Source organism: Lithobates pipiens, unplaced genomic scaffold (genome assembly GCF_037356315.1).
Source record: "Lithobates pipiens isolate NorthernLeopardFrog02 unplaced genomic scaffold, aLitPip1_a1.2 Scaffold_8, whole genome shotgun sequence".
NCBI classification, from domain to species: Eukaryota; Metazoa; Chordata; class Amphibia; order Anura; family Ranidae; genus Lithobates; species Lithobates pipiens.
In genome coordinates, this window is record NW_027507903.1 from 256,816,306 (window position 1) to 256,842,917 (window position 26,612).

Genomic DNA, 26,612 nt, shown 5'->3' on the forward strand with positions numbered 1-26,612 from the left:
TTTTTTTTTTCTTCTCTCCTTTTCTTTTTGCTGTTCTGTATTACAGTGGTCCTGGCAGGCAGTTCTCTCCTGACACTGTTTACAGCACATGATATTTGATTCAGTCTCTCTTTTAATCTGCGTAGGGAATTAAAGAGAGCAGCATCAAACAGAGGTAAGCAACATTGTGGATCATGTTTACATTTGCATTGTAATGATAACAATATTTTTTTTTATAAATCTCTGCCAGTTCTTAAGGAATTCATACTGAGTTTATGTTCTGATGTTGTACTTTTTTTTTTCATTAATACTAAAGGTTTTGATAGGAATTTTAGAGACAGTGAGCACATTGTGGTTTAGTTTTACTACCATTACTTTTTTAATGAACATTCTATTTTTTTTTTCCAGTAATGTTTCCTTTCTATTAGCAGACTTTGGAAAATAAATTGAGTTTGATACAAATAACTGTGGATGTTCATTCCAGTACAGCAAGCATTTAAAAAGTCTGTGCATAAAAGAAATTGCAGGATTAAATACCCTGCTATAAAGACAAGCAAATACTTCAAATAGAATTCTTTAAAATCTGTTTTCTTAATTTTCCATCCACTGATTTATTTTTATTTTTTAAAGATCATTGGGCAGATACAGTTTTATTATATTTTAGAGGTTTTATATACTTGTATTATTACATTTCTTGCAGAAAGAATGTGCAAATATAATGTGCATTTTATTGCAGATAATAGAAAAACATGCCAACACCTAGTTTTCTCCATGTGGTTAACACTTGATTGTCTCAGTATTGTTATTCTGAGCCTTTAGAAATTAAAACACACAGTTTAGCACTAGTTTTAGAAACATATTTAAAGAGTTAAATTCCATAATATCAGTAACAATTTGAAAAAAGCACTTTTGAATCCTGCCTTTCAAACTGTTATATACCCTCATTTAAATTTGATTATACGCATGTTTTTTTTTATGCAATATTTTTTTAAATGTGAAAAAGTCATGTTTATTGAGATTTTTGTGGAACACACATATATGTGTGCCCTGTATGTACACAGGTGAATCACTTATTGGCTTACTCTTAAATCTATCTTAGCTTTGAGTATTTATTAATTCAATTGATCAGTTATACAATTGCAAAACAAACATTTTATGAATCAGCTTCTAGACTAAAGTAGAAAATTCAGACAAAGGAATATACAACTAGAACATTTATTGATTGACCATGCATTAAATACACAGATACTTTAGAAACAAACTCCCCATTTTAATTTTGAGTAAACTTTGCTAGTGTGTCACAAAAGTTGATGCTCCCCGTTATTTTCAAGACAGTAAGTCACCTGCAAAAGAATTCTTCTTCTTGGAGTACCAACCCTTGAAAATCTCCAAGGACTACACCCACAAAGTGGGATGTCTTAGACTACAGCTGCTTTCAATTTGCTACGTGACACATCATTCAGCAACGTATTTTTTTATATTTTATACAGGGTTTTTCAACCTATGCAATGTTTTTTCTGTATATAAAATGGACCTTAAATCAACAGCATTTCCACAATATGATCTTAGCTGTCTTATTTGCCATACTAATTGAAAAAATATAGCTGTACTTCTGAAAGCTTTGTTTAGCGAATGTGTCATAAGATTTTGTTTTTATTTTAGAAAAAACTACAAAGACTCCATGATTCTCAATGTTTGTTGTTGGCTAGTACCAGTGTACTTATACAAATTCTACAAAGGGGTTTATTTACTAAAGGCAAATAGACTGTGCACTTTACAAAGTGCAGTTGCACTCTGCAAGTGCAGCTGCTCCAGAGCTTAGTAAATGAGGTAAAGCTTCACTTTGTAATGAATATCCAATCACGTTAAAGGAAAATTTAAAAAACAGCATTTTTACTATCACATAATTGAATGAGGAAAGTCAGCAGAGCTTCTGCTTATTTACTAAGCTCTGATGAAATTGCTCTTGCAGAATGCAAATGCACTTTGTAAAGTGCACAGTCTATTTGTCTTTAGTAAATCAACGCCAAAGAGTAAAGGGACATCTTTCTTGTTAGAGATTACAGTATAAAGAGAACCTTTGGTGAATAAAACAGCAAAATGAATAATAATTGTATCTGTTGGTGTGACAAACGTTTCCTTTTGAACTATGCAATTACATTTTTTGCCAATAGATAGGTGCATGTACAGACCTCTCTTTTCACTATTTGAAATCATGTCATCAATCTAAAGGCCAGTTAAGCTATTTGCATATCAACACTTTGTAGATTGGTGTGTTCATAGTCTAGATAATTAGTATTTTCCTTGCTTTTTTGTATCAAGTAGATATTTTTAGATTCAGATTTTATTTTAAGATTAAGATTTTAATTTAAAAATACCACCCCCCAATCCACACACACACACACGCCAAGTCCAATTCACTGCAGTACCTCCAATGGAACAAACGTTGAAGGCCTTTAAAAGTCAAGTTGCTGTTTTAATTCTCATCAGGAGAACTATCATAAGGGTTAGTAAACCAAAGAAAGAGCTGAGACCTCTGCTTTTAGTATCTCAAGTCTGTACACCTTATACAGTCACTATGATGGGCCTTATTTTACCCAATGCATTTTATTCATTAATTATTATCAAATTGTGACAAAGTGGAGTGCATAAACCTCTACATGAGCAGAAATTGGATCAGGAGATATGGCAGGGAGATCTCCCTGATGGAATCCTCAAGAGATATAGGCAGTTATCAAGTTCCCCTGGACCAGCAGATTACAGGTATAACTGAAAAATCCCTTTTAGTTGTCCATTTAACAAAAAAGTAAACAGTTTCTTTTTAATACCATTATAATATTTGGTATGAACATATTATACCTTACAGTATGTTTTAGCTTAATCACTTGTACAATAAAGAACCCTTTGTGCTTTGGACAGACCTTGGGACAAAAAGTTAAATTATACTGGCCAGTATCTGCCAAAATCATGGCAACATTTTATTGTTTTCCAAATTGAGCATACCTAATTTTACAAAAAAATTTCATCATAGGTTAACTTCTTAACAGTCTCCAAAGTCTACAAATGACTACTATGATGCCAAAATCTGGACATTTGGAAATTTTGGTTGTTGCGATACAAGTAGTTTACCTTGAGTCTATACTATGTATTAGAACATGGCCTTTCTTCCGAAGATGTTGCTTTTGCAGCTGCCACTGGACATTGAATAGTACTACTTAGTATGCTAAGTTTTGATGGATTTCTTTGAGTTACTTGCCTTTGCACATATTTATTATATTGTGCACTGCCTTACTAAATAGGAATTAGGTGTGATGGTCAGTGAACTAATAATTAGAGCTGTCTATGTTCAGGCAGCAACTTGTACAAAATAGAAGTGCAAGTGCAGTTGCTTCAGAGCTTACTAAATGAGGTAAAGTTGAATTTGCAAAGAATACCCAATCACGTGGATGGAAAAAAAGGGCATTTTGCTTGAACATGATTGGATGATGAAAGCCAGCAGAGCTTCTGCTCATTTACTAAGCTCCTGGAACAACTGATCTTTGCAAAGTGTACAGTCTGTGTGCCTTTAGTAAATCAACCCCATAGTGCCATGTAACCACATAGGTCACCATTAGAGGTGAACATTTCTGAAAAACAAATCTTAACAATTCTCCCATTCTGCTTTCTTGCCCATTCCATCCAAAAGTAGAGAAGGGTTGTCTTCAACTCACACATTTTCCAATTATGAGAGATCATTGGAAGTTTTGTTAGTGTGATATTCTAGAAATATTCTCCTCTTTTGAGCTTCCATGCTTATCCTAACCCTAAGACACCAATAGAAAGGTGTTAAGATTAAAAAATTAGGAAAAAGTATGTATAGCAAAGCAGTGTGGCAAATTATAATGAATTTATTTTATATTTTTTAATTGGGTGCCAAGTACACAACAAGGTATTATGGGCCTTAAAATATAAAATATGGAGGACTATCAGCCCCGTGGACCAGTCAGAGAAGGGCAAAAAGAGAAATATATTTTTTAGAGGTTTTTTTGACAACCACATTACCTGTAAAGCATCTAAATGTTGGGCACTACCAACTTGGCAGAGATGTCAGTAACCAGAGGAGAAGTGATTTTCTTAAAACAAAATAAAACAGGGTGCAACTATACCTCAATACATTTAATTCATTTAGACAAAACAGAGGAGCTCACTAATTTTTAAAAAGGGTAAATTTAATGATTTTTTTCTCAACAGATGTATTACTTTGTTACAGAATAATGTTCAGGGAAAAAAAAGAAAAGTTATAAAATTATTATTTCTTTTCCAGCAGCACAAAGTATTTTTCTATTTTAGCAAAAAATATATTTTCCCTGCAGGCTAAAGTGAATGCTTTTTATTTTTAAAATGTTTCTTTTTTTGGGTGGAAACAGTAATGTGCAAAACCTTGTAGCCCATTAGTTGCCCAGTAGCCATTGGGCATTTTTTTCTGTTGCTTTTTTTACTTAGCAGTAAAATGTTGTGCCTTGGAGGTGGCATGTCCAAAATTGACTGAGACACTGCCAAAATGCATTTTTTTTTACTGTATTTTATATAGGTTCATGGATCTTTAGAAGTATTCTCTGTTTTTTTTTTCACTTGCAACTTAATTTCCATCTCTTCTTTTGACCTTAGCTAACAGGTCCTAAAATTGACCTTGCCTCACACTTGCTGCGACTGTGTATGGCCATCAGTATATCGAAATGAGAAGTTAAAACGTGGAAGAAATCATAGTAGGAATTAATGACAGCTAGCAGCATTGGTTACTTAGCAGTAAATATAATCAATACAATATTGCAATAGATTGTAGCTGCACTGAAGATGATGCTGAAGAAAAAAAAATCACTGTATCCCATAGTAGTAATGACTCCAAGCAGCACCGTTGATCTTTGGAGGTCCAGGAACAGTGAATAACTAGATGCATTTTAATGCAGGGAACTATGTGTACAGCAGAACCTTTTTCTATGGGGTTGTGTCTGATGACACACCCATTTTTCACTGAAAGAAAACCACTGGAAGCTCTTCATGGCAGCATGGGAGAGTTCACTTAAAGTTTGCAAAACTCCACCTACAGAACATAAGCTCAATTTGGGGTAATTCTTGAACCTGGAAAAAATTACCTCAACTATAGTTCTCAGTATGAAAGAAGTTGTGTATGCTTCTAATCTGATCCCAATAACTGTTTTCTGTGCCTGTTTGAAATAAATAACAGGACCTGATCAGCTCCTCATGTACATCTATAAATGAGGCTAAGAAAGCTCTGGTAAACTTTGGATTGGTGATATGTAAATCAGCTCTGCATGATTATATTTTATAAGCTATTTTACACTTTATTCTTGGTTCTTTAGACTTAACAGGAGGTGTATTTAAATTTTTCGAATGTGAAGGAAATCCCCTTATACAGCTGGGAACAAGCATTCCCATTTCAATTTGTTTTCTATACCTGTTCTGGTATGGAAACTCAACATGTTGGTTTTACCTTCACTTTCATTCCTTGTGACACTCTTGATCAGGACGGTTAGAGAGCATATCTCTCCCTGATGAGAACACAGAAACCATAAAGGGGAGTTAAGTTCTTACTACTCTGTCCAGATCTGAAAAAGTTGTGCCTTTTATTACACTTGAGTGTTTTAATTACACTGATATGCTGCTAAAAGACTCATGTGTCATCTAAAAAGATTATAAATATTTTACAGATAAAGAGTGTTGGAGAGGGGTGTGACAAACCAGCCATTCCATGATCACTGTGGTCTTGAGCAAGACTGTTGAGCTCAGTTCATTACAACCCTTAAGTTATTATTATTATTAATATTATACAGAATTTATATACTGCCAACATTCTGTGCAAAGCTTTACAATATAAAGGGAGATAAGCAGAGCCCTGCTCTTGCGAGCTTAAAATCTAATAGGGAAGGGCTGGTGGAAACAAGAGGTAGTAACTGTGAGTGATGAACTGATAAGGGAAGTAGAAGATTTGTTTGTTAGTTGAAGGCAGGAGAGGCCTCAATGAAGAGATGAGATTACAGAGAACGCCTAAAAGTGTACAGAGTAGGGAATAACCAGACAGATTGGAGTAGTGAGTTCCAGAGGATGGGAGAGGCTCTGAGAAGTCCCGGAGATGAGCATGGGAGGAGGAGACAAGGGAGCTAGAGAGCAGGAGGTCTTGGGAGGAGCAGAGAAGCTGGTTTGGGTGATATTTGAAGACAAGATTGGTGATGTAGCTTGGGGCAAACGGCTTTTATGTTATTGTAATGCTTTTAATTTCATTTGTTGGGCAATGGGAAGCCAGTGGAGCGACTGGCAGAGAGAGATGTCGGACAAAGAATGGTTGGTAAGGTGGATGAGTCTGGCAGCAGAATTCATGATAGACTGAAGAGGGGATAGCTTGCAGAGAAGTCAGCCAATGAGGAGGGAGTTACAATAGTGAGCGATATATAGGGAGGGAATAAGTTGCTTACTGGTTTCAACGGGTAAAAGGGGATGTATTTTGGACATGTTATGGAAGTGAAGTCTAGCAACCTGGCATGAGGGGAAGGACTCATGGTTTTTTATTGATCTTGGGGAAGTCAGGGGAGGGGACATGGGCCAGAGGAAAAATTATGAGCTTAGTTTTAGAAAGATTAAGTTTGAGGAAGTGGTGTGACATCCATGCTGATAAGTCATTTAACAAGTTAGTAATGCAGTAATGCAATAGAGATGGAAGCCATGTGAGTTTATCAATTGACCAAGGGGGAGGTGTAAATGGAGGAGAGCATGGGCCCAAGGACAGAAGAAGTGGAAAGGAGGAAACAGAGTTATAGTTAACATTGGGGGAGTGTTGTGATAGGTAGGAGGAGAGCCAGGAGAGAGCAGAGTCTTGAAGGCCAAGAGAGTGGAGTTTTTTGAGGGATGGTCAACAGTATCAAAGGCTGCAGAGAAGTCTAGAAGTATTAGTAAGTAGTAGTGGCTATTGGTTTTAGTAGATAGTAGATCATTAGTGAATTTCAGTAGGGCAGTTTCAGTGGAGTATAGTAAGCGAAAGCAGGACTGTAAGGGATCAAGAAGTTTATCGGTGAGGAAGGAGCTCAGACAATTGTAGACTAAGCATTCTAAACGTTTTGATGCAAACGGGAGCAAGGAGATGGGTCATAAAGCGTTTGTTAACCCGAACAAAATTTATCCTATTCCCTTAAAGCATGAATAGCAGCACAGTGCTTGTGCTGTGTATTTCTACCCCCTGTATCACCTGAAATACCTGGCTGATCCTGCCAGTTTTTCCCCTCTCCTCTGTACACTGACCATTATATATCAGGGCTGCTGAGCCACACAGTGATCAGAGTGCATGCCTCCATAATACGCTGCTATCTGCAGCTCTCTTCTGTCTCCCTCTGTCCTGCTCCCCCCTCCCTGCCTGTCATCTCTCACTAGCACTGCTCTGCTTCTCTCCCCATTGCCTCAAAACAAACTGATCATTATATCATCCCCTCTGCCACATAAAATGCTGTGTCCTGGTGCCTGTGCTTTATTAAAAAATATGCAGATTTCTTACTGTTTTAACAGTGTCTTCCAGTGATCACATGACTACAGGCTCTCTGCTCCTCTCCTCCCAGCCTTCCTGGCTGACAACAGCAGGGGAATCTTGCCCCCCCCCCCCCCCCCCCGCTGGAGCTTTCACACAAGTCATGTGGTCCTTGGATAACACTGTTAAAACAGGTAGAAATCAGCTTTTTGTTATAAAACACAGGCACTAGGGCACGGCTTTTTATGTGACAGAGAGGATGATATAATGATCAGTTAGTGTCTTAACAACCACTTTCACAAGATTTGAGTGAGAGAGCATAGGATAGAAGAAGAGGGTGACCGTAGTAGTTGTGAGGGAACAGGATCCAGGTGACAGGTGGTAAGGTAGGCTTCTGAGAAAACTTTAGCAACCTCTTCGGCAGTAGCAAGGCCAAAAGAGGAAAGTGTTCAGCATGGTTTTGTACAGGGTATGTCAAGTGGGATAGATGTCTGTGCAGTGGAGATGCCCCCACGAAATGCATCAAACTTTTTAAAGTGATTGGCAATCTTGTGAGCAGTGAGTGAGTTACTGGGTTGAGATGGTGGTGGAGAAAGTAGAGGTAGAGTTAAAAGACTACACTAGAGAAGAGACGACAAGGACTAGAGGACAGAATATTAATGAGTGTGACAAATAGGCTTGTTTGGTAGCATGTAGGGAGGAATTGTATTTTAAGAAGACAGGTTTATATAGGGTGAATGCTTACTGGGATTTGGTTTTACACCACAATCACTTCAGTGCGTGGCTATGTCTCTTAAGATTTCTGTTTCTATGATTGCAAGAAGGTTAAGGGAGTGGGATTCAAAAAGGTCATACATGCAGACAGAGTGGCCATTTCAGAGGGCACATGAGAGGGGGTGATTTTTGGGAGCAGGGGGTCGAGATTAGACTGAGTAGATTGTGGCTAATGCTGATGGAAGGATGGTGCTGGGTGTGGGGGGAGATACTGGAGGGCCAGGTTTAGGGGAGATATCCCCAGAGGTTAGGAGAAGAAGGAGGGTGAGGAAAGTAAGATCAGTGTGGGATGTGTATGAAAGCACATAATTCCCTGTCATAGTGTTTTGGTCAGCAGGTGGGTTAACTAGTATTAGCAGGAGGTGATGAGAACAGTAGTAGGGAGACTGTAGAAGCGAGGGTGATATGTACAAGTTTTGGAGTGGAGAAGAGGGCAAAAGAAGTGTTAATTTGAAAGCAGAGAATACTAGTATGAGAAGGCAGAGTATCTCTCTACATCCCTTCAAATGGACTGGCCCTTACCTTTTAATTCCGCTTTTTTTGCTTATTTACAACTAAATCATCCATAATTTAATTCATCCTGGTTAGAGTTATGTTTCATTGCAACAATGTTAAACAGTAGATACATACTCCTGATTGGGGACATAAATTTAATATATTGCAGCTTACCAATTCTTAAAATGTGTTGGTTGAGTTTTTTATTTTATTTTACTACGCCTTTTTTTCCTTTACTTGGTGATCCAGCTACTAACACACTTCCTATTTAGGAGAGGGTAGCTCTACGCTGTGGAGAAGCAACAAAGATGCAACTATGTTAAATGAAAATATAGATGAACTTGACTGACAAATTACAGCTAACACCTATTTTTCAGCAGTTACAGCAACAGTTTTTTTGTCCTTTTTGAATAATGGTATGTTTCATCCCTCTACCTGCCAATCTTGCTGTGCTGGACAGCTTGGTCTGTTAAAGGATGTTGAAGAATAACAGACTTACTGGCTGGATCACTAGGTGAGAAAAAGATTTAATAAAGCCTAAAAAGAGAAAATCATTTCAGCCACAACGTTTATGGATTGATAATCTGCAATATAATACATTTTTTTGGTTTTGGGTTTAGATATTCTTTAGTGTATGTAATTCAGATGTTACTAAAATGAAACATATCATCCTAACATAATCACTGATTAAAAGGTGCTTGTCTTTTTTACTTATTAGACTACAATGTGATTCTTAAACTGTAAAATAACAAGAGTGATCATTAACAGATGGCATATATATATATATATATATATATATATATATATATATATATATATATATATATATATATATATATATATATATATATATTTATTTATTTCAGTAATTCAATTCAAAAAGTCAAACTCATATATTTTATATAGATGTGTTAAAGTGTTACTAAACCCACAACAGTAAAATCTATCTGTATATGCAGCATAGCATGCTTGTTATACTCACTGTGGAACTTAAGGGGTTAATCCTCTGCATTGTGTAAAAGGCTGTTTTATCCTGTATGCATAGATCCTTCCCTCCTGCACTGTCTAACTGGGGAAAGCCAGCTAACACAGTCAGAGTAGCCAACCTGCACATGTTCAGTTGTGTCTTTTATGCTGGAGAGAATAATCACTAGTTCTCAGAGCTAGCCAGGTCACATGATATTGACATCACACCTGTGGGCATGTATTCAGGCTGAAGGGGAAATCTCTTCCTACCTGAACTTTCATCACTGGAGAAACTGTGCAGTTTATCACTGACCGTGATATAAAGATCAGCCAAAAAGGTATATAGTGGCAATATTTTAATATAAAAATGAGATTTAGAAGCTGTGGGTACGGGGGGGGGGGGGGGCAGATTAACTATTTTCATATTACTGGGTTTAGTAACACTTTAAACATGGAGTGATATATTTCAAACATTTCTTTCTTTTAATTTTGATGATTATGGCTTACAGCTAGTGAAAATGTGAAATTCAGTAGCTCAGAAAATTTGAATATTACATAAGACCAATAAAAAAAGGATTTTTAATACAGAAATGTTGGCTTACTGAAATGTATGTCCATATACAGTATAGCATGCACTCAATACTTGGTTAGGCTAATTTTCCATGAAATTACTGCATCAATGTGGCGTGGCAAGGAGGCAATCAGCCTGTGGTACTGCTGAGGTGTTATGAAAGCCAAGATTGCTCTGATGGTGGCCTTCAGCTTGTCTGCATTGTTGGGTCTGGTGTCTTTTCCTCTTTACAATACCCCACAGATTCTCTATGGGGTGGAGGTCAGGCTAGTTTGCTGGCCAAACAAGTAGAGTGATACCATGATCATTAAACCAGGTATTGGTACTTTTGACAGCGTGGGCAGGTGCCAAGTCCTGCTGGAAAATGAAATCAGCATCTCCATAAAGCTGGTCAGCAAGGGGAAGCATTATGTGCTCTAGAATTTCCTGCTAGAGGGCTGTGCTGACTTTGGACTTGATAAAACACAATGGACTAATACCAGCAGATGACATAGCTCCCTACATCATCACTGACTGTGGAAACTTCACACTGGACCTAATGCAACTTGGATTCTGTGCCTCTCAACTCTTCCTCCAGACTCTGGGACCTTGATTTCCAAATTAAATATGAAATCGTCCACAGTCTGTGAGGAATTAGGGAGCCATGTAATTTGCTGGTGTTGGTCCACCGTGTTTTATCAAGTCCAAGTCCAAAGTCAGCGCAGCCCTCTAGCAGAAATTCTAGGGGGGTGCTGACCAGCTTAGTAGAGATGCTAATTTCATTTTGCAGCAGGACTTGGTATCTACCCACACTGCCAAAAGTACCAGTACCTGGTAAAATTGATCATGGTATTACTGTTCTTGATTGGCCAGCAAACTTGCCTGACCTAGACCCCATAGAGAATCTGTGGGGCATTGTCAAGAGGAAGATGAGAAACACCAGACGCAACAATGCAGACTCGCTGAAAGCCGCTATCAAAGCAACCTGGGCTTCCATAACACCTCAGCAGTGCCACAGACTGATCGCCTCATTGATCCAGAAATTCATGCAAAAGGAGCCTGACTATGCATTGAGTGCATGCTATACTGTACATGGACATACATTTCAGTAAGTCAACATTTCTGTATTAAAAAGTCCTTTTTTTATTGATCTTATGTAATATTCAAATTTCCTGGGATAATTAATTTAGGGTTTTCACTAGCTGTAAGCCATAATCATCAAAATTAAAAGAAAGAAATGCTTGAAATATATCACTCTGTGTGTAACGCTTCAATATAAAATATACGAGTTTCACTTTTTGAATTTAATTACTGAAATAAATTAACTTTTTGATGATATGCTAATTTTGTGAGATGCGCCTGTATGATATTCCCCTCATATTCTCATATGTGTCCCATTTTGCCTGAAACAATTGCCTAACATACATATGCAAGTTTTAGTGTTTACTAATTCAAATATATGTTTCTTTTATTTTTCTCAGGTGCAGCATAAATAGCAACAATGCACCTACAATTCATTCCTATATTAGGGCTGCTTCTTATGGGCAGTGTACTGTCCCAATATTATGGTTATGATTATGGTTCACCAGATGATTACTATTCAAGCTTAGCTATGGGACCTTCTACTGCTAACTGTGCCCCAGAATGTAATTGTCCGGCAAACTACCCATCAGCAATGTATTGTGACAATCTTAAATTAAAGAAAATTCCTATGGTCCCTTCCGGCATTCAATATTTGTACCTACAGAACAATATGATTGAGGGCATAGATAGTGATGCATTTCAAAATGTGACCGATCTGAAATGGCTGATTCTAGACCACAATCACCTGACCAATGCAAATATTAAGAAAAATGCATTCTCTAAACTGAAGGAGCTACAGAAACTTTATATAAGCTTCAACAATCTCACTGAACTTGTGGGGCCACTACCAAAGACCATGGATGATCTGCGTGTAACCAACAACAAGCTCAATAAGATTACCCCTAACATTTTAGAGGGTTTAGAGAACCTTACTGTTGTACATCTGCAACACAACAAACTGAAAGAAGATTCAATTTCTGGTGCATTTAAAGGTTTAAAATCACTTGTGTACCTTGATCTAAGCTATAATGAGCTCACAAAGGTACCTATGGGACTTCCACCAAGCCTAAGCATGCTTTATTTTGACAATAATAAAATCGGCAATATTCCTGATGAATATTTCCAAGGTTTCAAGGGGCTGCAATATCTTCGCCTGTCTAACAATCAGCTTAAAGATGCCGGTGTACCTGGAAATGCTTTCAATATCTCAACCCTTCTTGAGCTAGACCTTTCATTTAATTCACTTTCAACCATTCCAGCAGTAAATGAAGGCCTGGAAAACCTCTACCTGCAAGTCAACAAAATCCAGAGTGAGTTGATAAATATATATTTAGTTATGTTTTTAACATGAAAACATATACAGAATATTTAAATAGTAAAATCAATGGAAATCAAAGAAGGTAAAATGCATTTGTAATACAATTGTATTATATATTTCTGAACGTGAAGATTTATGGATACCCTGAATTAGCTCATTCTTTTACTGGTCGACTATTTTTTATGTTTCAAATTGCAGTAACATTAAGGCCACTTTCACACTGAGGCAAAGCTAACAAAAGAGCCTGCAAAGTGTCTGTAAAGCATCTCTCCTATCTCTCCTGTCACTCCCTCGGGCTTTCACACTGGAGCGGTGCGCTTACGGTATGTTAAAAAAGTCCTGTAAGCAGCATCTTTGAGGTGCTTTAGGAGCAGTGTATGCACCATTCCTAAAGCTCCCCTGCCCACTGAAATCATTGGGCAGCACCACTGAAGTGTCTGCAAATCGATTCGGCAGCGGTGCTTTGCAAGCACTTTTAACCCTATTTCGGCTGCTAGTGGGGGTTAAAAGCTCCCCGCTAGCATCCGAAAAGCATTGCTTAAATGACGGCGTCCCCAACACCCCAGTGTGAAAGTGCCCTAATAGCTTAAATTGCCAGTTAAAAATGGCAGAGTAATGTTTTTATTCTCCTGATAGAAGGATGTAAGAGAATTTTGGTGTTGCTTGCTGTAAGCAGAGTAGTTCAAGTAATTAGAAAAAAAAGGTTTCATGCCAAACGTGCCAGAAGTGAGGAGGTTGATTCTGCAAAATAAACAAAGGTTTAGAATACTATGTTTCTTATCAACTGTTCCTAAATGTATTTAATGTTATAAATATTATATGCTGGCTCAGACAGAGGACAGCTGGCATCATCTTAGCTACAACCTCAGCTATTTCTACCTTCCTTCACACAGCATACATAGCCATGTTAACACAAAAGACCATTTTAAAGATGTGACGATAGGCATTTCCAATTTAGTAGGTAGACATGCTTCCTTCACACCAATAGGCTAAACTGGATGTTCACATAAGGTGCCAAAATGTTTAATGTTGGAGATGTATAAAAAGACAAGAACTGACATAGCTAGCTCATTCAGACTCAGGCCTAGCCATGGTAGGTGTACTGAATTTATGAAAACTAACAGGAGCTAATCACATTTCTGTGTACTGCTGCATAATCCTTACAATGATGTGATTGGTTACTATGAATTACAGCAATATACCTTTTTTGCTAATGCAGTGGTACCCCCGTAGGGGCTGCTGAGTGATGTGGCCCACCTGTCACCCTGCCCAGCCTGGCATTCACTTCCCAGTCACTTTTGAGACAATGAGCAGTCCATGTGATTGTTTTGTATTTTTATTGAGGGATTTGAACTTGAATAGGGATAGCCCAGCAGAACAAGCAATTGTTTGACTGTATATCAATCAGTTGGGAAAACTATATACACTTGGCTTACTCCAGTCTCCTCCAGCACATCTCTTGCTTGCAGACTGTTACTCTCTCTCTCTCTCCAGCACACTTAACTCCAGGCACAGCTAGCACATGGTTAGGCCCAACTCTGACTCAGTCAGGCCTCAGCAACTGCCTTTTATAGGCAGGGACTGCCGTTCCTTCTAATATAGCAAAAAATAGAAATAGGAAGTCTTTAGTGCTGGCTCTCCTATGGTGGCCTACTGACTACTCCAAGTAAGCTCTCTTCAGGCCCAGCCGGCCCTCCTGGCTGCAGCTACCTGACTCCACTGCCCATGACATCACAGTCCTTACTGCTGGCTCTGCACCCAGCCCAGACTGCACACTTCCAGTCCTCTCAGGTGTGCCTCCCCAGTCCTCTCGACTGTGCCTGTCAGTCACCATACCTACTGGCCACACACACTGGAGGTTCCCTCCTGAAGACTTGCCTGACAGTACTAGCTCCTGCTGTCCTCTCTGACTCCTCTCTGTGCCACCTGTCCAGATCTTTCATGTGTTCTTAAAGGGATCCTTCCTGCACCTAAAACCCAGGCCCAAGACTGGGGGGGGGGGCTCGTAGGGCACCCTCGTAGGCTCTAGCAGCCTAGCACTCCATCCTCAGTTCCTCCACCTGACAACTCCTTCCCAGCTGGGCTGACCCTTGGTATATCAAGGAGGCCTGCCCCCTGCCAATCCAAAAATGTGGATTGGTCAGGGCTCCCTGAGACACCTCAGACAGCTCCTCATCTCTTCCCCTCCTCTTTTCTAGAATCCTCTTGAAGCCAGAGGGAGGTAACCGAAAAGTGATGCTATCTGTGAGTCACATGCCTGCTCTGAGCCACACCCAGCCCACACAGATCAAAACAAACAGTCCTAGCTTCTAGCTAGGCATGCCTAAATTTACCTGTACTCCCCAAAACTCTACCTCTAGCACCTACCTAGGTAGAGGGTGCTACATTAACCACTTAGGGACCAAGCCTCTTTCTGAGATTTGTTTTTTACAAGTTAAAAACATTTTTTTGCTATAAAATTACTTAGAACCCCCAAACATTATACATTTTTCTTCTAACACCCTAGAGAATAAAATGGCGGTCATTGCAATACTTTCTGTCACATCTTATTTGTGCAGCGGTCTTACAAGCACACTTTTTTTTTATTAAAAAAATAAGACAACAGTAGAGTCAGCACATTTTTTTTTTATATTGTGAAAGATAATGTTACGTCGAAAAAATTGATACCCAACATGTCACGCTTCAAAACTGTGCCCGCTCGTGGAATGGTAACAAATTTTTACCCTTGAAAATCTCCATGGCAACGGTTAGAAAATTCTACAGGTTGCATTTTTTGAAGTGACAGAGGAGGTCTAGAGCTAGAATTATTGCTCTTGCTCTACCGATTGTGGCGATACCTCACTTGTGTGGTTTGAATACCATTTTCATATGTGGGCACTACTCACGTATGTGTTCGCTTCTGCACGCAAGCTTGTCGGGACGGGGCCCTTTAAAAACATTTTTTTTCTTATTTATTTTACCTTTGATTTTTGATTTTTACACAGTGAGCTGGTCCGGAGGTGGTCAATAATAAGAGGGTTAGAAGAGAGTTGCTTATTGTACCTGTTTTAGCATTTTGTATTACTTGAAGTCAAACTTTTTTTTCGTTTTGGGTATTACTATTAGGTTTTCATTGCTGTATGTATCCCTGTTAGGTTTTCAACCTCTCTTTTTGTCCTGGTGATCATTCAATATGAGGTGTTTTTTTTCTTGCTGGTGGTGTTATTCTAATATTCCATTGATGGTAGTAAAAAGATTTTGCAATTATGCCTCTTTACAATGACATTGCTCACAAAAACGCTACATTGCTTGAACAAAAGTCTCACAGCCTGCAATTTCATCTCTGGGTCCAATCTAATACACATTGATTTATAAAGCATCAAGAGTGTTTCATTTATGTCAGTCTCACTCTTGCATTCCTCTACTAAGAAAAAAAAGTCTCCTTTTGACACATTTAAAATTCCATTTCATACATACTGACAGTTGATGATGTTAAACTCCTTTTCACTGCACTGGTATAACATACAGTGATGATAAGTATTGTTTATGATATGTCTCTTTCCTATCGGCATGTTCCTTCTCAGCACATTGCCCTTGTCTCTTCCAGGCCGAATGCTTCAGAAAAATCCTTTTAAGCATGTATAAAGAAATGTGTAGCTCTATTGATCTTTGTATTTTATATTTGCAAGGAGTTCAGCTTTTACAGTTTTGAGAACCAATGCTACAATATAAGGAATTTTGGGAACAAAGACATGGCCTGTAGTGGGTGAATGATGTGGCTTTTTTCTGCTAGGAATTGAATTACATGATGTATTAGGTAATAGATAAAGGTTGTAGTAGTGACAGTCGTAGTGTTATTTGCATTATTTTTGCAATAAAAAAGCTTGTGCAAAAGGGAAAATAATGTATCACAAACTACTTACTGCCAATTGAAGTAGACCTCTACTTAGGGCTTCATTTGCTAAGGGCAAAGTCACTGTTCATTTTGGAAGGGAAATTGCACTTGTAATGGGGTTTTTTCCAGAGCTTATGGTGGCCAAAGATGGATTGAAATTCCACCAGTTCAGCAGGGACCAGCCACATTTAGATTCAGTGTGGCCACTGCAGTTGAATTGAAGCCAATCTACCAATCAACTCTTCAACCACCCTATCAGATAAAAAACAATCAATGGGGGAATTGGCTCTGGGTTTATTTTGTTCAGCCTACTATCTGAACAAAGAAAACTGTACCATGTATGGCCACCTTTAGTGAATGAGCGGAAGCTCTGTTGACATCTATCATGTAATCATGTGCAAGCAACACAAATGCTGCTTTTCCTTGCACATGATTGGATGTTCTTTGCAAAGTGATATTTTGCAGAATTCACTAAGTACTAGAGACATTTTTTTTGCAAAGTGAACAGTTCTTTGATAATGCAATCCCTTAAAATCTAAAGTGTACAAATCATTCATTAGCACAGTGTAATAAGACAAAGAAATTAGTAAAAAGAGTACCTTTAGCACATATATTCCAAAGAAGGAGAGCACTTTGGCATATGACAGTGCCTAGGCACATTCTGTTCTTTAAGAACAAATAAGGAGCATAGTAGGACTCAACATAGATATATCCCAGTCACTTGTACCTCTAAAAAATAGATTAAATTAACAGTGTGATCAGGGGGCAGGGTCTAGGAACACTTGTTCATTGAATGTGGAGACTTCCTCACAGACACACATCACTGTGAAATAAATAGAAAAATATAGACTAAACAGCAGCAGCAAGTGCTTTATCGGTCACAACAGGCCCATTTCAAACAAGGACTTGGCTATGTGTCTAGACATGTAGTACTTATTTAGGTCCCAATTATGTAAAAACAAAAGTAAAAGCTGCAATTCCAAATTACTGCTATTAATAAACATTTCCTACTCCCCACAATATTAACTTACTGTATCTAAAGCAGATAATATGCTTCCTGTAGTTTTCCCTATATTGCTTAAATTGTAACTATATATGCTCACAAATTGTGATAATCACTAGTTAGTAATATTGTGCAGGGTAGTATAACTGTTAGTCGGTGGAGGGATGGGGGCACCTGGGTACTAAAAAGAAACGAAACTCTAGAAACTGATCCCAAAAAAGGCAAGCCAAGGACAAAGAATTAGTCACTAATGTTGCCTGTGGTTTCCTTGCAGCTAATCTTTTCTGACCCATCTCTTTGTGGAGGCAGCCATCTTGACAGAGGCACCAAATCTTCCCCTGGATCACCAGAAAATAGCAGTCAGAGACAACGATGCTTTAAATGCTAATTTCAGATATACAGCTATAAATCTGTATGCAATGGTGTATCTAGGCACCACACATATCAGGTGGACTGAGTTTCCTCCATACTTAGGCAGTGTACTGCTTAGGCACAATTATATTGATTGTAAACGATCACCTTGTAAAACAACCCATTCAGTTTAAAATTTAAATGAAAGGCAAAACATTTGTGTATAGATATGAAAAAAACATAATAAATAGCTTTTTTCTATTTATTCTAAGTGTTCACATTCCCTCTGTTTCCTCTGTTCTCTGAGCTGGGGGGGGGGGGGGGGGAGCAGCAGCACACTGAGCAGTGAATGGCTGTGCTGTGGGGTGGGGAGGGGTGTAGTCAAGTCAGATCATTGGAGGAGAGCACACTGAGTTCCCAGCATAGCTCACAATCAAATATTTGGAAGTTACATCAAATAAACCTAAGTTTATTATACAGTAGCATATTCAAGAATAACAATAGTGAGAAAAGTTTTAAAGTTTAAAGCTTTTAATCAGCATATGTGAAAGGATTGTCTGGATAGATTTCAGTTATATGTGAGGTTGAATTGTCTTGATTGTTCCGAATTCTCTTTCTGGATTGTTCATGATCTAAATTAAGAATTCAATCTAGAAGACATGGAACCCCCTTGTTATGGCTGCAACACGTTAGTTAACTTCAGAACTCAAGGCAGAGATTTTAACTTTAGGGTTCACCATAAATTTTAGCATCTTCCAGCTGAAATTAGGGTTTTTATGAGCTTTAAACCCTTACCTATGTACGGTGCCTTGAAAAAGTATTCATACCCCTTGAAATTTTCCACATTTCGTTATAACCAACAACTTAAATGTATTTTATTGGTATTTTATGTGATAGACCAACACAAAGTGGCGCATAATTGTGAAATGGAAGGAAAATGATACATGGTTTTCAAAACTTTTTACAAATAAATATCTTAAAAGTGTGGCGTACATTTGTATTCAGCCCCCTTGAGTCAATATTTTGTAGAACCACCTTTCGCTGCAATTACAGCTGCAAGTTTTTTTGGGGATGTCTCTACCAGCTTTGCACATCTAGAGAGTTACATTTTTGCTCATTCTTCTTTGCAAAATAGCTCAAGCTCTGTCAGATTGGATGGAGAGCACCTAAGAACAGCAAGTTCAAGTCTTGCCATAGATTCTCAATTGGATTTACATCTGGACTTTGACTGGGCCATTCTAAGACATAATTATGCTTTGATCTAAACTATTCCATTGGTTTAGGGTATCCCCGCGCTGTCGTCAAGGGCCTAAACTATTTAAAAGGGTAGGTTGCAGCAAACTACCGACAGGGGTATGAACCCTAACCCCCAGATAATAAAAGTGAAAATCAAACAGATGGTGTTGCGCTACCTGAACTAGATATAAATATAAATATAAAGAGCCTAGTACTGGAAAAATTAAAATCTAACTATAAATCAACTAACCTAAAATAAAAGTTAAGGTGTCTTGTGCTAGTGTATTCTAAAACTTGAATTCCAGAAATCATATGTTTATATATCAACATAAGTAACTAAGCAAAAGGAAAAAATATTCCATAAAGTGCAAATGTTAAAACGTGCAATTCGTAATGCATGAACAAATGATAAAATACAGTCTATAGTGAAATTAGATAAAGTGCCAGTGATAATTAGTTCCGTAATCTTCTTGAAAGTAAAAAAGTTATTAAATATATATATAAGACAGTCTATATAAAAGCTGCAATAGGTGCTCAGTGACTTGTTCAGTGCTTCTCAAAAAAGAAAAATAGGTGCCAGCAATCGTGTTGTAATTTCTGTGTCTCCAGTATACACGGCACACTAGGTGAAATGGCCCCTTACCTTACTGCTGTAAGGTAAACAGCAAATCAAGCAGCAAAAACAGGGGTGCAGGGATTCTATCCCAATTCCTAGCAGGTGGATCTTGGTCCCCTCAGGTAGGTATTTTTCCTCTCAGATAGTTTCCATATAGATCTTTAGCTTCAGTATAGCTCCCAGAGGTCTCATAGGAAAGATAGAGGTACACTCGGATGGTGAAGTACGTTCGTAAAATTTATTGTAACGAAATATAAAAAGAGGTACTCACAAACATACGATAAAATACAGCATTAAAAACGGACGAGCAATCCGCTCGTGTATGCGAACGTCACTTCCGGTATCCTCGTTCCGACGCGTATCGTCACTGGTCACGTGACTTCATCAGGGATTTTAGGTTAGTTGATTTATAGTTAGATTTTAATTTTTCCAGTACTAGGCTCTTTATATTTAAACTATTCCATTGTAGCTCTGGCTGTATGTTTAGGGTCATTGTCCTGCTGGAAGGTAAACCTCCGCCCCTAGTTCCAAGTCTTTTGCAGACTAAAACAGGTTTTCTTCTAAGATTGCATTGTATTTGGCTCCATCCATCTTCCCATCAACTCTGAACCATCTTCCCATCAACTCTGAACAGCTTACCTGTACCTGCTGAAGAAAAGCATCCCCACAACATGCTTGTGCTGCTATCACTATATTTCATGGTGGGGATGGTGTGTTCAGGGTGATGTGCCGTGTTAGTTTTCTGCCACACATAGCGTTTTACTTTTGTGCCAAAAAGTTACATTTTGGTTTCATCTGACCAGAGCACCTTCTTCCACATGCTTGCTGTGTCTCCCAAATGGCTTCTCGCAAACTGCAAATAGGCCTTCTTTCAACGATGGCTTTCTTCTTGCCACTCTTCCATAAAGGCCAGATTTTTGGAGTGTACGACTAAAAGTTGCCCTGTGGACAAATTGTCCCACCTGAGCTGTGGATCTCTGCAGCTCCTCCAGAGTTCCCATGGGCCTCTTGACTGCTTCTCTGATTAATGCTTTCCTTTACCAGCCTGTCATTTTAGATAGATGACCATGGGGGTTATTTACTAAAGGCAAATCCACTTTGCACTACAAGTGCACTGCAAGTGCGCTTAAAAGTGCAGCCCCTGTAGATCTGAAAGGGACATGCAAGGAAAATAAAATACAGCATTTTTGCTTGTACACGATTAGGTGATAAAGTCAGCAGAGCTTCCCCTCAGATCTACAACGATCTACAGCGACTGCACTTACAAGTGGATTTGTACTTTCGTACTTTAGTAAATAAACCCCCATGCCTTGGTAGGTTTGCAGTTGTGCCATATTCTTTCCGTTTTCGGATGATGGGTTGAACAGTGCTCCGTGAGGTGTTCAAAGCTTGGAATATTTTAACCTAACACTGCTTTAAAATTTGAAAGCCATTTATCATTTACCTTCCACTTCAGAATTATGTGCCACTTTGTGTTGATCTATCATATAAAATCCCAAAAAAATACATTCATGTTTTTGGTTGTAATATGACAAAATTTGGAAAATTTCAAGGGTTATGAATACTTTTTCAAGGCACTGTAAGTTGTACCTGTTTATTTGAAGCCATATGTCCTGTACATCCTTGTAAAATGCAGAGATGAAAAGGATTTTTCACAAACTCACAAAGCAGGGCAGGAGAGGGAGCTACAGTTACACACTGTACAAGAGCTTTGAGATCTGATTAGAGGGAAGGAACACACCCTCATCACACAGCACACAGGAACAGAGCTGTGGCGGTCAATCACAAGCTGTCAATCACAAGCTGTGTGCTGGAGATCTCTCCCCGTCAGCGTTTTAGCTCTAATACCCCGTAAACACCAGCGGATTTTCAGTCGGAAAAAGCTTGGATGGTTTTTCAGACAGAATTCCGCTTGGCTTGCACACACACTGTCACACAAAAGTTCTCTGAACTTTCGACCGCCAAGAACGCGGTGACGAACAAAACTACATCGAGCCAAGAAAATGTTCAAAATTAGAAAAGTTCAATGCTTCCGAGCATGTGTCAAGTTGTTTCCGAGCATGCGTAGGAATTTTGCGTGTGGGAATTTCTACAGACGATCGGAATTTCCCATCTGAACTTTTTCCGTCGGAAAAATAGAGAACCTGCTCTCAAACTTTTGCTGGTGGAGCATACACATGGTCGAAATATCTGACCAAAAGCTCTCATCAGATTTTTGCTGGTGGGATTTCCGATCGTGTGTATGGGGCTTAAGTGTCAGGGAAACCTATCAGGTGTGACTCATGCTGATAACAGAGGAATTAGACAGCAGTGAGAAATAAGTCCTAGTGTTTTGGAGAGAGGCAAGTAAACACTATAGAAATATGTGCTTTGTTCAGATTGCATGTCTGAGGCTTACAACCACTTTAATTTTACACTGTTTGATAAAATACTTTTGTGTTTCTGAATATTTTTCAAAGGCACGTGCTCTGTGGGAATGATTCAGTAAAGTGTTTGTGACATTTTTCTGGTGTTATGGTCATTTTAGAACGTTTTGCAGCAAATTCATGAAAGCCATTGCAACACTTTTCTTGTGATTTCCAACAAACGCAGGTAGTGCTTATGCACAATACTTTTACATTATGGCATTGAAGCTGTGACACACTCTGCTATATTGGTGGTATGAAAAGTATAGGTAAATTAGGCCTCTTACATTTTGGCCTAATCAGTACCAGACATGTAAATATTGTGCTATAGACAAAATTCTGCAACAGATTCATATATGCCTTACCAACAGTTACGTTATTGCTTTGTAAGTTGCACTGTTTGTTGCACAGATGGGAGAACGATTTATAATAAATCTCTATGACACTCTCTTTGACTTCCAGGCTGTGTGGCTGTAAAACATGCAACATCATTTACACCAACATAGAAGAGGTCTTATTTATCCCCACGTTTATTAAAAAAAAGTGCTATTTCTTGATGAATTTGTCACAGTAGTACCAGAATGTAAAAAGTGAGATCTGAATTTGTTGCACGCATCAGAAATAGCAAGACAATGGTTGCATGGCTTTTGTAACAATACCAGAAAAGTTTTGTTAATGCTTTATTGACTCATTCCTATTGATTGGGTATTCGGAGACATTGACGGGCAATAATTCTAATATAGTTACATAGTTACATAGTTAGTAAGGTTGAATAAAGACACCAGTCCATCCAGTTCAACCTGGGTGAGTGTCTACAATTGTCCCTATCAATGTACATTGCACACTCACATCAGTCCCTACCCTCAAGGAGCCTACAATCCAAGGTCCCCATTCATATACTAGGGCCAATTTTGTACAGAAGCCAATTAATCTACCTGTATGTCTTTGGAGTCCATATATTTTTAATATATTTTTTTTCTTTTTTTTTATTGAGCTATTCGTGTGAACCAAGCCTAAAGCATGAGAAACAAAACAAAAAAATCATAAACAAAGTGAAATGATTATATAATGTATAAATGCTAATAAGGTACCAAACACTATATTAAATACTTAGTATTATTTATTGTAACTGTTGTTCTTATGTCTTAATCTATTTAGTCAATGTTGAAAGCTCTGTGTTGTACAAATGATGTGCACCAGAACTCTAGTCTAATCTAGTATCAGCATAGGAAAGCAAGTGTAGACAGGGTCAAATCTAGATGTTGGTGGAGGGTGTGCATAGCCAGCACAACAGAACCGAGGCATTGAACAAGGCCTTCAAAGAGGCTAAGGTTGGTGTGGTAGATTTCTTCCAGTGTAAAATGACAAGCATGTATTTTTAATTAATGTTCTGTCTTTGTTTTGTGGTAAGGAGAGACAGAACACTGCCCTGTGAATTTTGTCTACATGGAATTCTGGAAATCTGTCAGACTCAAGGACTTCAGAGTTTTTGCAAGGGGGCTAAATATGTAGAAGGGGCTATATATGTAAAGTACACTAAAATGTCAGTAGAATATAGATTTATTTTGCTTTGATGCTTTGGTAACCAGTCCAATTAGTTAAATTAGAATGAAATTGAACATGATAATATCACATCACATAACAGCAGCACTATACATTCTAATACTTTTCCTTTCCTCATTACAGAACTAACCGTAAGCAGCTTTTGTAAAGTCATCGGCCCACTGGACTACTCCAGGATCAGACACCTGCGCTTGGATGGAAACAACATTACCCGATCTGAAATCCCCAATGAGATTCACAACTGCCTCCGCTTAGCTGCAGATATTGAGCTGTAAAATGAAAAAAATTTGCTTAAGCAGTGGTTCTCAAGCTGATGATTCATTCTTTTGTTCATTCCCTCATTCAGGTTAATGAAAGCCATTAAAATATACAAAAACATAAATCCTTACTCTTTTGTGTCAGATTAAATTCATGTGGTCCAACTGTAAAGATTTGAGGCAAAGGTAAAAGATTATTCTACATAAAGTGAATTTTTAATTAATCTATAGCATATGATGAAAATATGAAAAAAAAATTATTAAAAACCCCTTGATGGGGAAAGAAACCCTCTTAAAAATGTAAAAATAATTCATAAATACTATATTGTAAGGTACAGTAAATGTATTTGGTTTGATTTTTAAAAGTGCTGGCATTTTTCTCTATCTTTACAAACTGGTCCAGTGAAAATATTTTACATTTTTCTAGCGCCACATTTTATAACCGTGCTGCACATCTATGTTACATTTGCAAAACATTTAAAATGCAATAGATAGAGATATAAATATTAATCTTACAGAATTGTGTGTGATTATAAGTTAATGGAATTATTTCTCAAAGATGTCAGCTGGTGTAAAGAACTGATGTAGCTCTCCACTAGGCTGTCATTGGGAAAACATCAACTCAAACATGCTGAATTGTAGTTTGTTACATAAGTCATATAGTACTACTACTACTACTACTACATGAAGCATAGTTCCCAAATGTATGTATGGACTGTAACACACAGATTCTGTATGTTTTTTTTATTTTAGTAAAAAATGTAGTGTGTATGAATTAAGCCTTTGGACTCCTCTTTTCTGTTAAATACAATCATGTGATGTCAAAAACACAAGTGTTCTCAGGTATTGGAGTCCAGTAACAAGATAAGGGGAGAGTGGTATATTTCACATATTTATAACATTCTTTAACAGAGGCAAAATGACAAAATTTCCTTAAAGCTGAACTCCAGGCAAACACCTGAATAGGCAACTGAAATACAAATATCTGAGTGGTATTACCTGCCAAAAGACTTGTACAGGCTCACACTTCTAGGCTGGTGACTTGTCTTTTCTTTGCTTCAGTTAAGCAAAACATAGGTCACATACCTGCCCTCATTCTGTGACTGAACAGTGAAAGAGCAGCAACAGACCGATGAGGTCACCTTCCTGCTCTCTTCTGCTGTCAACATGTTCCATATTCACACATATGAAGGAGGACTCCTCATTGGCCTCAAACACTGCCCCTCCCTTCCCAGTCCGAGTGCTGCTGTAAAGGATAGTGCAAGAGGCTGTTATCAAGTCTAATTAAGGTATATTTAACAGTTGCATTTAATATATATTAAATGATTTATTTTTTAAATACTCAATTGCATTTGTGCATGTGTTTTTAATATCTGCCTGGTGTTCAGCTTTAAATGTATGTGTGGACCTAACATCAGCCACATTAGATATGCTATTCCAGGAATATTACATTGTTGTATTAGACTTAACTTTTACATTTGCATTTAGATTTTTAATGCCTTTTGCTTTAATGGATTTTGTTCCCCTGTGATAATGACTAGCATAACGTTACATCCATCTGACACTACACATTAATGTATCTGATCCCTGATCTTGAAGTCTCTGTTGCCTAAAATCTGGGCACTTATCAAATTTTTTAGTTGGGATAAAGGCATTATATTCTCTGTAATTATAACAGTTCATATGATACTTTTTCCAATATACAGCATTTAACGTGATTCCGTTATCCTAAAATATGCATAAATGGCAGGTATAGTATTTGTCTGACAACATGAAATTCAACATAACTTTACTTACTTTCACTTTTTCAGAGTTGCTCTTGCATATTCCAGGCACTTTGAAAAAACCATGGGTTTGCTATATGCTAATCCCAGTTTACAGCCCAAGTCCAAATTGTGGAATACCTCTATTTGCTGATGTAGAGCTAAACCTGTCATTAGCATACATTACATTCCTGGGTTTGACATTCCAAGTGCTAAAAAGGAAAAGCTTTAAAGCCAATTAAAATTATGGACAGATACCTTGATTTTCTACTGTATGGCAAATACCTTAACTGTAGACTTCAATGTGACATGTTTACTTTTCAAATCTCCTCGACTATTGTGCCCGTGAAAAGCCAAATCCCCTTCCTATCTTAAAATAGCATTCTTCAGTTATCAACTAGATGTCCAAACTAGCAGATGAAAGTTGGATACCAGATGCCAAGGGGTAAAAAAAATTAAATAATCATGCAGCTGAACAGAAAAAGCCTTCTAGGAATGCATGGGCATCTACTGGGGTCAGAAATGGGATCCAGTTTACAAAATGAAAAGTTATACATTTTCTTGAAGCATGATATGCAGTATCAAAAGTAACCTGTTGTAAGGACTGGTCTATTTGAGCAATAAAAGCAATAAAACTTTTTGTTATAATGTTCTTTTTGCACCAAAGATATTAATTTATCAACTGCATTTACTTTTTATTATTTTCAGATTATGTTGCCTCTTTTGCATGGTGTTGCAGAAAAAAAAACGAATCTAATAAATAACTGAAAGAACTCAGCTTAGGCACTGCTGACCAAATAAAATAAAGAAATAGGAATGTTTTAAACATCTTCCTATAAGGATACAGGGTATGCATACTAACCCTTAGT

General features: G+C 37.9%; 1 protein-coding gene across 1 annotated transcript; it reads left to right on the forward strand.

Annotated features, from left to right (window-relative positions):
- On the forward strand, positions 1-26,395 carry LUM (lumican). The gene is made up of 3 exons (XM_077470889.1): positions 1-154; positions 11,756-12,667; positions 23,847-26,395. Exons 2-3 carry the CDS (start codon positions 11,776-11,778, stop codon positions 23,996-23,998), a joined length of 1,044 nt encoding a protein of 347 aa, XP_077327015.1. The 5' UTR covers positions 1-154; positions 11,756-11,775; the 3' UTR covers positions 23,999-26,395.
- The last annotated feature ends 217 nt before the right edge of the window (positions 26,396-26,612 follow it).

Excerpts from the sequence above, each read along its gene's own strand:
- LUM (XM_077470889.1), top strand. The coding sequence starts at position 11,776 with ATGCACCTACAATTCATTCCTATATTAGGGCTGCTTCTTATGGGCAGT. Across the intron at positions 12,668-23,846 it reads GCAAGTCAACAAAATCCAGA|AACTAACCGTAAGCAGCTTT; the intron begins GTGAGTTGATAA and ends TCCTCATTACAG.